This window comes from Phragmites australis, chromosome 1 (genome assembly GCF_958298935.1).
Source record: "Phragmites australis chromosome 1, lpPhrAust1.1, whole genome shotgun sequence".
Taxonomy (NCBI): domain Eukaryota; kingdom Viridiplantae; phylum Streptophyta; class Magnoliopsida; order Poales; family Poaceae; genus Phragmites; species Phragmites australis.
In genome coordinates, this window is record NC_084921.1 from 43,257,648 (window position 1) to 43,270,580 (window position 12,933).

General features: G+C 44.5%; 2 protein-coding genes and 1 non-coding gene across 3 annotated transcripts; 2 read left to right on the top strand and 1 right to left on the bottom strand.

Annotated features, from left to right (window-relative positions):
- The first annotated feature begins 347 nt into the window (after window positions 1–347).
- LOC133889656 (uncharacterized) lies at window positions 348–971 on the top strand. The gene has a single exon (XM_062330108.1). It carries the CDS (start codon window positions 348–350, stop codon window positions 729–731), a length of 384 nt encoding a protein of 127 aa, XP_062186092.1. The 3' UTR covers window positions 732–971.
- A 1,686-nt stretch (window positions 972–2,657) lies between these two features.
- On the top strand, window positions 2,658–2,730 carry TRNAR-ACG (transfer RNA arginine (anticodon ACG)). The gene has a single exon. It is a non-coding gene; the product is annotated as a tRNA-Arg (tRNA).
- A 611-nt stretch (window positions 2,731–3,341) lies between these two features.
- LOC133920821 (GDSL esterase/lipase At4g10955-like) lies at window positions 3,342–5,879 on the bottom strand. Its single transcript, XM_062365387.1, has 2 exons — window positions 5,656–5,879; window positions 3,342–4,489 (listed from the first exon to the last, which is right to left on the bottom strand). Exons 1-2 carry the CDS (start codon window positions 5,877–5,879, stop codon window positions 3,484–3,486), a joined length of 1,230 nt encoding a protein of 409 aa, XP_062221371.1. The 3' UTR covers window positions 3,342–3,483.
- Window positions 5,880–12,933: the final 7,054 nt, after the last annotated feature.

The window sequence follows — 12,933 nt, forward strand, 5'->3', positions numbered from 1 at the left end:
AATTTTCCTACAAAAGAATTATGTGAATCTTAGTGGGCAACCACACTCCCCACCTCTGCCGCCCTCTTATACAATGAGATCTCAAAACTCTCCGAACCATTCCTTATACTACTTAGATCCTTTATTTTCTCATCTCAAAGTGTACTAAACCACTTCTTCAACTCTGCATGTAACTACCACAAAACCTCTAAAAACGCCACCACTCTTCCACGTGGCCTCCCATGGCTGAAGAAACAAATGTTTTATCGTCTTAATCACACCATAAACCACGAGTCCAGATCTCCAACGTTCCATATAACCGCTGTGATGACCACCCTCCCCGCTCCCCCGCGTCACTACAGCAAGCCATGGGCGTGAGCACCACTGACTTACCCGCGCCACCCCACTCCGTCAACCTGTCGGGCTGCATGGCTTCCTCCTCCTCCTCCGCCACCCCGTGGCCTCGGGCCGGCAAGGACCGAGGCGCCGCCACCGTCGTCCGGCGCGCGCAGCTCGTCCTGTCGCGCGACGTCGGCTGGTGCGGGCAACGCGCGTGGCGGAAGCTCCTCAGGCGGCTGGCGCAGGAGACCAAGTGCATCTGCAGCTCCCCGTCGGCGGCGGCAGCGTCCAGGCCCATCACGTTCGGCTACGACGCCGTCAGCTACGCCAAGAACTTTGACGACGACCGCAGCCCCGCCCCGCCCTGCGCCGCCGTCGTCGCCAATGCCGCCGATAAGTCGAGCGGCCACTGACTGGATCGCCATTATTTTTTTCCCATCTAGCCTTGATCCCCTTCCGATCTGCGGTCCTCGAATGCTGAGTGATCTGCCTATCCTTTTTCTATTTCTTTTCTTTTTCTTGCTTTTATTTCTTTCTCTTTCTAGCATCTCCTTGGTGATGATATTGGTGTTGTAACGACCTCATCAGTACCCGTACGTATTTAGTAATTTGCACATAGAATATGGAGATAACACGAGCGGAGTTTGGCCAAATGCACTTGCTGCATTGTGCAGTGCTTTCTAAGTGTGACTCCAACGTATTTTCCTCTGAATCTCGTAATGTTATCTCTTGGTAAGCAATTCCGATCCGAGTTTAAATAGCACAGGAAGCCATTGGGAAAAAAGAAGTTTCCATCTGGATCAAATATCCTTATTTCTGAATCCAAGATTACGACAGATAATCATTATACAGGTGCATTTGATTGTCTGATCGATAGGGCGTCAAGTGTCAGCATTGACTTGCCCAAGAGAGGAGATCATGAAAGAAAAGGAAAGGCCGGCCAAGGATGCTCATGGGAAGGACCATGGAATCATGAATTCGAGGGGGAAAGGCAAAAGAGGACGGATGCTAGCTATTAGTAGTAAGAGGAATTTATCAGTCATGATCTCGGGCAGGACCATGTTAAAGTTTTCTCTTTGAATTTGTTTCCTTCAATTCAAACAGTGGCTCCATTTCTGAAGTTCTGAATTGTTCCCTCGCAAATCAGCCTCATTTGGAACGTGGGATTTTTCTTCTTTTATATCACAGTAATCCAATCATTTATGCAAAATTCTTGCGTTCTAAACAGCCGTGGAATGCGAGGAAAGCTTTCTGTCTCGTTGGGATCTTTGACTCTTTGTCGTTAGTGCCTTGTTGCCCTTGCCCTTGCGCAACTGCTGCTTCTTGCAAGAACAAGGCCATTTGGTACGTAGTTGCTAGTACTACGCCAAAGACTGGGCTCCATGCCGAAAGCAATGCAAAGTTGAGCCCAGTATTCCCCGGTTGCCTTCTTCTGCAGAAAGCTTCCTTCTCAGGGCAGGGCTACGTCTCAACAGAATTTCTGTTGTACAGAGGGAATTTTCAGGTGCAACTACCGGGCACCGGCCAGCGAGTACACGCATGCAAAGGCTGGGTCCAGGCACTCTGCACTGCAGAGCCATCAACTGATCACTTCCCTACCAAAGCTAGGCTAACCTGCATGTCACCCGTAGTCTGTTTTAACCTGTGACAAGGTTAAAAGAAATACTAAACTGTATGACTGTATGTAGGGTTGGGAATTAACTTGTCCATCTTTTGTGAGTTGAGGAATAATGCAAGTATGTGATTTCATGGTGGCTTGTGCTGGTGTGGTAAGCATGCATGGACTAGACTGAAGGTTCTTCAGCCTAGTTTTGCAGAGAAAGTTAACAGAGTACAAAAGAAGTAAAGCTTGGGACAGCAGTCCCTGGCCTCCAGCTAACAATAGAGGCCACAACAAGCAAAAGAACAGAACAGAAGAAACAACACTTCAGAGAGAAACAGGTCAAGCTACCAAACATGTAGTACGTTCCCAGCCACAGCCGCAGCAAACCATGTAATGCCCCCTTTCAAAGCGTGTGAACATGAACTAATGGAAGCACAGTAGCTGCTGCATGAAAGTGTTATCTGGACGTGGATACAAGTGTCCAATTCAATAAAAAAAAAATTGAACACGTGAGATACTAACTCAAAATCGACTCAAGTTCGGGATATCCGATTCGGTAAAAAAAATGAACATGAGTGTACAGGGACACGAGTGAATGTAAGAAAAGAAGCAGCAAAAAAAGTCGATCGCAGAGCAGCATGTGCTGAGCTTGAATACGAACCAACGCTCGGAGCACCATCGATGCTTAATTATAAAATAGATATAAAGAGGAAACAGTGATTTGCCTAACACAAAGGACTCCGTGGCCCAATGGATAAGGCGCTGGTCTACGGAACCAGAGATTCTGGGTTCGATCCCCAGCGGAGTCGTGTACAATTTTTTTTCCTTGTTACTCGTAATGTTCAAAAGATATTAGACCACCTATTTGCTAGTAAGACAGCTTATCAGACATAACACAAAGGTTTCTTCTCCTCCAAACTAGACACAAGGAAAACAGTTTTGACAATTTTTTAAATAATGGAAAGTCAATTCCAGCCTCTGACATTATGAGATGTACGCAGCCCAATTGCGGCAGACTGACAGTTATGCATAAGTTATTTTCTGAGAACTTGCTCTCTGTATTTCATCGTACATCAATACTAAAAGAAAAGGATTTTGTGTTCTTTTGAGTTTTGATCCAAACTAGAAACAAGGAATTCAACTGTGCCAGCGATGCACAAGTTATTTTCTGGGGAATTGCTCTCTGTTTTTCATCGTACATTAATACTGACGAAAAGGCTTCCGAGAAGCAAGCTACAATACGACATTTCAGTTCACTCTTACATCAGAACATGAATGTTATACCAGTGCCCTGATTTAAGCATGCATGTGCAGCTGTGATTTGTGAAAGGTTGCGTTAAATCTGACAGCAGATGTGCTTATACCAGTAAATTAGAACATTTGAGTTGAAAAATAGTAATGTCTTTATTTGTTCATTGTTCTTACAGATTCCTTTAAACAAATTATTAGACTATATGATATGGTCACAGCCATAATGAAACATTCTCAAGTTAACAGAGGCACAAACTGATTAGAAAGAGCATTTCTAACGACCCTTTTTGACAAACTGATTAGAAAGTCTTCTACGACTTTGCAGGAGATGACACTGCCGTTGTTGGGTAGATGGACTTCAGCTGCCTGTTTATGAGCTTGCTGTCATAGAGGGCCAGCTGCAGCTCCATGCCATCCGACCACCATTGCTGCAGCCCATGCGCCTCAAGAAACTTCTGTGGGCCTTTTGATGTCACAAAGAGCTTTGCAACCACATCACCGGCGATCTCACTTGCCTTGCGTTGTTGCTGCTGTTCATCAGGAATACCATCGGCTGATGTGGAAGAGCAAGAAGGAGCGTTGTAATTGCAGCAGATATAATCACTGTTGTTTACATATAAATGTGGCACCCATTTCTTCTCGGTGTGCAGTCTCTTCTTGTCATTCGCTTCCTCCTTGGCACTCTCAAGTGTTGTCGTTGATTCTTCCTTCAATAGCAGACTTGCTTTGACTTTCTTCCACAAGTAGCTGGCCTTCTCACTCATGCTTCTTACACCCATGGCCAGTGAAACAGAAGGTGGATTGAACAGATGACACTCCACAAAGACTCCTTGCTTGGCAAGCTCTTTGCAGACTTGAAAGGCAAAGCCAGCTCCCAGGGAGTGCCCAGCAACACAAACATTGGCACTCCCAAATCTCTCAACCGCTGCCTTCAGCGCTTCTAAAGCACCAATGAATCTCACTGAACCTTTTAGGCTCTCCCATACCAAGAAACGAAGATCATCCTGTAGGTCTCTCTTCATGGTTGGCTTCTGCAGCAGTGTTCCTCTGAGAGCTAACACAGCCCTCGGTGTGCCGCTTGGTCTTATGAGAATGAAGTCAGACAAAGCAGAAGAACGATCCCACTCAAGCACGGCGCCATATATGGAACCATCTCTCTCATCCACCAATATCTGTGTGACCTTGTACTTGAAGGGCTTCCACCATTTTGGAGCAAGGCTTTCCTCTTCACCTTTCAGGTCTTGCCTATCCAGTTCAAGCAGGTAGACTGCTTGAATGAAGCAGGCCATTACCATCCTTTTGTAACTTGGATCCTTCCTGCAAATAAATTTAAAGCAAGACTGTTAGAATAAAAGGTTGCAGATACATATGAGGGTACACTGAAGTAAAGTTGACAGAAATAAGTAACATGTTATTTAAAAGGGAATTTTCACATTGACTTCAGGCTATAAATGACAATGTTCTGAAAGCTGGCTTCCACCTTTAAACCAACGTACTATAGATAGGAACCTTTTTTCCTACAGGAACTAGTGGTGCATTTCCATTGAGGGGTTAAATAAAGATTATAATTTGGAATTGCTAAATTCCATGACCATTTCCCTTCAATGCTCTTGAGACTATGTCCCACTTTGTAGCAGCATATTGCCAACAATGAACTTTCCACCACTTACTTGAGCCGATCTAACCTACAAAAATTGAATTAACGAATTTTCTTCTGCGTTAACTAGTAAACTTGAGCAAATCACAAAGACTTAACGCTGAAGTAAAGGCCAAAAAAGAGAAGTCCTAAATCACCAAGGAAATCAGAGCCACACAGCTAAACAAAAAAAGCATGTGGACATAAAACAAGGAAACCACGGACAGAACGCGTTTGTTTCAGGAAACTTGAGCTACTTCTCACTGCTTTCTTGTTTCCTGATTTCCTCCCAAAGAAGTTAGGAGCATTCCCTTTGTTTCTAGTCACCCATAACCTTACTTGTAGGCACAGTAACCTACTCCAATAGCCGCAAGCTTAACAAGGAAAAACACCAGATCACCACAAAACCCCCTCAAAATGCTCGCAAAATTCTAGTGAAATTTGTATAACCCCCTGAAAAAAGTGTAGTAGTTTTAATCTCTCGAAATTTGGAGTAAATCATGCAACGCGGTACTGCAAAGCGCAATGTAGCTACATGAAGGGACAATCAATTTGTCTGCATGATTTAATCCGGCAAAATTTGCACCTTTCACCCGGACGTCAGATTGAACCCCCTTGGCCCCTTCAATTGGTTCCGGTCTATGAACCGCGAGGAATGGAGGAGCATTGGGATCGCTCAGCATTTGTTATCCCCTCTCGATTTGGACCGAACGGCGGCCGCAACACCCAGCGACCCGTGCTCCAAACCGAAACCTAAAAACCCGCAGCTTTAACGAACCCACAGATTCATACGCCCCGCCATCCCATCTCAATCCGCTGAAGCGCAACGGGAAGCGCGAACTCTTACCAGTTCGATCTGATGATCTCCCTCCAGTTGGGCGGCGGCAGGTTGCGCGGCCCGGACACGTGGAAGTCGTAGGGATGCCCCTCCGCCTCCGCGTCCGCCGCGACCACCACCACGGCCCCTCCGCCGCACCCTCCTCCCTCCACCTCCTCCTCCTCCTCCTCAACCGCCTTCACCTCAACAGCCGCCGGGGCGGGCGCCGGGGCGGGCGCCAGGTCGACCGCCATCGTGGAATGTTCAATAAAGTATACAGCACGTGACCACTATAGCCATTTCGATTTCTTTCTCAAAATGTATTTTGCCGTGTACAAGATCAATGTGATGAGAAAGGATCATAATATGAATTATGGAGAGTACGGTTAAAAGATTTTTTACTTGTGGCCTACACGTTATTATACTCCATGAAGAGAGTATCATGCTTTTCTGCGTGTCTTTTTGTTTGGAGAGGATTATGTGTGCCACTTGAGAGTTGAGACGGATGGTAAAGATGAAGTTTAAGATAGTTTAAGTCCACTTGACTCTTAGAATATATATAGGCCGGACCTTAAAAAACTATCTGTGCTCAACTCAACCCTCCCCTCCCGGGTCCAACCCACCAATCATTCTCTAGGAATGGCAATGGGCCAGATCGGATACGAGCAAAACATGTCTGTGCTCGACTCGCTACCCAAATCAAGATAGTTATTACAAGTATGATTATCATAAACAAACCCTTCTTCAGATTTTTTAGAAAGGTCGCTAGAAACGTAGCCCTCTTTTGTCACTAACGCCTTTTTGCATAAAACAATCCCTCATAAAATGGCATCTTCTCCCACAAATATAACATAACTTTTCATAATAAGAAAATGCAACAAAAGATTCATGCTTGAATTGTGCTTTACTCACGAAACCAATAACATATTTCAACACTTCCTTTGACACAGTGATCGGTTTGAAGAAAACTAACTTAGTAGCGGGACCCTATCATCTTCTCGCTAAAAAGATTGAGAATGACCAACAACACGACGCGCCTTAAGTTGTTGCTCCACCCTCTGAACGACATGCACCAAGCTTTGCTTATCATAATAATGTGCAGTTTCAACACGTTCAGGTACATCCTAATTCAGACTGGTAATAAAGCGAGACATGATGCGCGTTTGCTTGATCTTCCGAAGGTAATATGATAAGTCGATTAGTAGAGTTTTGATGTTGATGATCCAAATGCTCCGATCAGAACAGATCAAGAACCCTCGCAACCACTACACCACTACTTTGTGGTTATCAACTGTGTCAAGACGCGGTTGACCGCGCCAAGAAGGCTTTTCCTGCAAGCAAATCGAGAACACAAGCAAGAATAGGTAGATGCAATCTGAATATTGCTAATTACCAATGAAGCACTCGAGTTTGGGGTTCAACAAACCGATAAACGGCGAAACTGTATTAAACAGAATAATCTAAGCTAAACTCAAGTCTAAACTATGATGGCTACTGTGTATATATAGGGGGCGTGAGAAGGTCGATCTAGGGTTGTGCAACCATGGAGAGAGGTGTGCACAACCTGAACTCCGACTCCGACATGATTACAAAACCCGATAGGGTTCAAAACGGTGACGCAACACCTTATTCCTTTGACTCTGACTAAACTATAAGAAATATTTGGTCGAGCTCATATCCATTGGAAATAGTTCGTCGTAAGCTTTCCAGAATATCTAAGATTGCATAAAAGGACTTCGTATGAGAGAGTTATGCCCGTTTTATTGACGTGCTATCCTGGAACTCGACTTTGACCACGACCACGACTTCGACTACGATCACGACTAGAGCTTAGCCTTGAATCCAAGTAGACTTGGCCTTCGAGGAGTGATGTTCGAGTAAGGTTGTAATGCTTCTCCCACGTTCTTATGCAATAAAACATCACAAGAATTCAGTAGTAATCCATCCAAGATAACATGAACAGCAAGGAGCGAGTTCACCTGGTGGTCTAATTGTCATGCACGTGCTCTTATAATTGGACCTTGTATGATTTGAGAATTATTGGTGGTATTGATCGTATCTGAAGGAGCTATGTGCTCATCATATTCTTAAAAATAATACAAAAACTTAGTAGTATTATATTCTTTACGAAGAAAATATAAACAATAAGTGACGGATTCACCTTGTGTGTATCCGAGGGAGCTGTGCCCTTATCAAGACATGGTAACATTCTCATCTTCTTGCACACATGTATGGATCATCAAAAAGTCCATCTCCTTATGATATTCATCCACACTAAGGTTACCTTGCTCAGGTCACTACAAATGATATATATAAGGTTTTAGTAAAATATTTGGGCACAAAATGACAATGCATAATATCCTTCATATATTGCCATGCGTGTGAATGGCCTTCAACATGGCACAAAGAATTCCATCAAATCGAAGCATACCCAATGAACTGAATATATGTGACACATACCTTCTACTCAGAATAATTATGACTATCAAAAATCTGATCACAACGTAGTGTCCACTCCAAATAGTCCTCAGGCTCACCCGAGCCCGAAAATGAAGCACAAAAAATTCCAGCTTACCAAGCCCTTCATCCAACAGAACACGAACATCATGGCCAACTGTATTAATAGCACGATCATTACAACGGATATCACCAACAAGCCTCTCCATATGAGGATCACGTCGATGAGGATCTTGTTGTGATTGACGATGACAATCAACACCATCAGAACATAGTCCCTAACTCTCATATTTAACATTATAAGCATAGTGGTCGCGAGCATTGGAACGCCTGACAACATGTGCATCAAGTCATACAGGCAGACGTGCATCAAGCTCAGCAATAAAGTCTTCATCTCAACAAAACTACAATCCATGCGATTCTCCAAATAGTGACACGTGTCTTCCAATCCACTCCTAACTTCAACACGCAATTGATGATAAAAAACAGGACATGGCACCATAGGCAATTCATCATGAACACCAGTAGAAGCATGAGCGTTGCCAGCTTTAGAATGATCGAAATTAACCATCTTACAATTTCTAAAGAAATAGTGCAGCAAGAAAAAAATCAGAGTATCGTGAGGAACCCAAAATCTGATAGCACTTAATGAGGACTCGACATGATGCCCTAATTTTGCCCTCTCTTTCACGGTACAAATTTTGAGTAACAAACCTCTTCTCTTAATTGTCAATTAAATCAGCAAAAAATAATGTGTTCTCTTCAATCTAGCAACTGTTATAGTGCAAGATATTGAATAGTATAGCAACCGAGTCGAATTCGACACAAAACACCTCATACGACTAAGTCTGACTCAACTAGGCACAAACAGACTCAACCAGGATAGAACTTACACCATGAATAATAAAATAATGCGGCTACTTACTAATACTTTGATTATGACTCTACTAATAAAACTAGCCAACTGGTTTGCTGCATCTCAACTCAGACTAGCAAAATAATTCAAGTCGACAACTCCAATTGCATAGCACCAATCTGAAGAAACTTTAGTGGCCTCTTTGCTTGGTTCTCCACCTCGTTCTTGGGATGAAAAATAATACCATGGAAAATGATCTTGCTCGGCATAATAGGTTTCCACCTTGCAACAAGTTATACAAGGTTTTGATTTGAAGTCATGCAAGAATTTTCAACCGGAAAATATGAAGGATTGATGGTCTCATCAATTGTTGAATTCCAATTACTTGATATGAGTTAATTAGTCATTTACATTTTTTTTTCTCTGGAAAGGTTCATTAAATAGCAACTACTTAGCACACTATCATGGGGTGGGGAAGAGAGTCAAGGACCAGTTAGAGGGGAAGAATAAATTACAAATTTGTTCATGTTGAACATCTGATTAAAAGATGATCAATTTAGACATATTATTAAAAATTGATTAACTTTAGGATATATAATCAAAATTTCCCAACATATATGAAGCTAGGAAATTCATGTGGGTGCTAAATTGATCAACTTAGCATCTTATCTTCTTTCAAAACATGACTCACGACTGAATTAAATATCATCTCTTTCTCTACCATCTCCTTGCCATCCAGCTTGATGACTCACAATGATATGGGTGCTGCCAATCATGGGAGTCCCTAATTTCTTCGGTTCGACCATCTAGGATGACTAGGTGGCTAAGGAGGCCTTTAGGGCAGGAAACGTGTGAGGAGATCTAGGGTAAGTAAGCGGTTCCATTCCTCTATATCAAAAGTATGTTGGAATCGTATGTCATAGGGCTATTATGGTCATGCAAAATATCGATGAATAGAAGTAATGAGTGGACCAAGATTTGTTTCTCTTGCCTGGAACAAGTCTTTTAGTGTCCCAACAATCCTCATATCTCTATTGCAAATTGACACCAGAAAAGCAACATCATCTAGAACTGAGCATGGATCAGATAGTTAGAATCTCAGTGGAGGATCTTGTCCATCTGGGTTTGAGTTTTATACTTGACATGAGTGCTCACCTTTCCACTGGAATTAAATTCTAGGTAGAAAATAGTACATGCACACGTGCATTAGTGATAAAGCATGCGCTCGCACTATGTGCGGGTAAACCTCCAATCTCATTTAGGTGTGTGTTAGGGCACATCCACTTGGGTTTGCATGTGGTGTATGTGAATGTGCGTGTGTGCATTTGATTTGTACTGAAAAAGGTGATATTATCATGATAAATGCCCATGCACACAATCTCTTATTCCATGTTCCTAGCTTCTCTAATAGTTACACATGCAATCTTTCATGCTCATACTACATGAATTTCAAGGTGTGATAGTGTCTGTGGTGATGTTTGCATGTGTTTTCATGAATTTTTATATTTTTATTTTTAAAATAGTGGAAATATGCATGCTTTCAAAATTAACAAAAAAAAGTGTTTCTCGCCAGTTGAACGGCAATAAATAAACATAGCATGTTGAGTGGGCAATAAATATGGATCAACCATACACTAGGTGATTTATAAAAGGAAAAGCCCAAATTACACCCATAAACTATACCTGATGTCTAGATGACCCCCTAAACTATTAAACCGTTTATTTTACTCCCCCAAACTTCAAATACCGGATCACATAACCCCTACAGTTGTTTGCAATAGTGGTTTTGATGACGTGACGATGGTTTCACTGATGTGGTAGCCCACGATGTTATTTTCGCTGACATGGCAGTGCACACGTGGCGAGCCTCCGCCACCAGGCTGCACACTGCTCTCCCCACCGTGCATGTCATCCTCTCTCTCTCTCTCTCTCTCTCTCTCTCTCTCTCTCTCTCTCTCTCTCTCTCTCTCTCTCTCAGGTTGTCCTCCACGCTGTCAACGCGCACTGCTCTCCCCGCCGTGCGTGCCTCTTCGATGAGCGCCATTTCCCAATGCCTCTCACTCCTTGTACTCACTCCCTCCCTCTCATCTCTCCCTCATGGCCAACACAGAGAGCAACACGCCAAGCTACCACTCATTGAATCCCGATGCCCCGTCGCCAAATCCAATGTGTTGTTGCAAAATCCGCGAGCCCTGAGCCGCGATGAGCAAGAGGGAGAGTGCAAAGAGACTCCTCAATATTTCCCTGCGCAAACCACTCTAATTCCACGTCGAATTCTAGCCTGCGACATCTTCTTCCCCAGTGTCGGCCAATCTCTCCGCCCCTCACCATTGCGGCGTATGTCTGATCTTCCTCTCTAGGGTCCATGAATACGGTGAGCACCAAGCGTCCGTGCTACACCTTCTGCACATGATGGTTTTGCTCCAACCTGACGCAGGCACGCATCTCCGTAGGCGGCAAACACTACCATCGCCGTCGTCAGCCATCTTCTGGCTAAGCCAGACAGCCGTTTCCTGCTCAGTTGAGTTCCCCATGAGGTGTTGGTGCTGGTGCCACCCTCCCACAACTGGTTGGCATCACCGTTCGCCGACGGCAAAGAGCACCAATGTGGCAGTGTGCATACCGGCAGGAGGCCTACTGCGTCAAAGATTTTGACCGGGTACGTGGTCCCCGGCCGGCCCTTGCACCACACCGCTCCTCCGCGCTGCCCAGCCACCAGGTGATGCTCACGCGCGTCGGCCTGCCCTGCACCGTCGATCAGCGCGCCGCCATTGGGCCAACCCGATCGGCCTCCTTCCTCTTCGGCACGGCTTCCCCTCTCTGCTCTCTCTTCTGCAGCCATGGACTTTCGTGTCGGTCGAGACCAAGCATGATGGTTTTTGTAACAACCCAAGTTTTAGAATGTAAATTTAATACAAATTTCACTCCAAATTAAAAAATTTCTAATTATTTAAACCAATATAAAACCAAGAATATATAGTTGAGGCATATATACTCGTATGTATATATTCGAATATATTATTTGGGCTAAGTATTCCAAATAGCACCAAGACAATTTCTGAATTAATCCCTGCTTTAAATTGGTTCGTATGCTTTGGTTTGAGATCTTTATGGTTCTTTGTGTGGACATTTGAATTGAATATCTCTCAAATTCAAATCTACTCAGATTCTATTCGGCTCAAGTCCAATTCAAATTCAAATTCCTTGATTCAACTCATCTTAGGAAGCTCAAGGTTCAAGTTCAAATCATAATTCAAATATATTTAATTGAAATGATCCAAATCCAAAGTCAAATTCAAATTCAAATATCTCATTTGAATTTAATTCCAAAAACCAAATTATTTTTCCTTTTTCTTTTCTTCCTCGGGCCGGATCTTGTCCCTCGCACGGCCCAGCCAACCGGCCCTGCCTCCTTTCCCTTTCTCCCGCGCGTGCAGAACGCCGCAGCCTCATGCGGCCCTGCTCCCGTGCGCCCGCGCCTCCCATCCCTTTCTCCTCCCTCCAGTGTCACCCATCCACGTTGCGCCCGCGCCCATCCGCATTGTGCCCGCACCTCTTCCCCCTTTCTCCTCACTCCAGCGCAATGTGCTCGTCGCCAGCCGTTGTTTCCCCCTCTCCTGGAAATATCATGTGCGACCGACTAACCTCCGCTTCTTCCGCTCTCTCATTTCTATCTTACTCTCTCTCTTCGCCCATGCTTGTGCGCCCACGCCCTGCGACTTCCGCACCCGCGCACGTGCGTGGCCGATGCAGTCTGGCCATGCTGCGGAAATAAATGTGGGCACCGCCTCGCCACCTCACCGCTGCTTAGCTCACTGACGATCGCGTGACACGAGCAATCGCGCCTTCTCGCTGCTCCCTTCCCCCTCTATAAATAGCATAGCCCTGACCCCCTCTCCTTCCCCTTTTTCCCATTCACCACCGCTGCCACCGTTGCACGCCGCCATAGCTTGTCATCGTCGATCAGCTAGCCACGTGCTGCCTAGGAGCTCGAG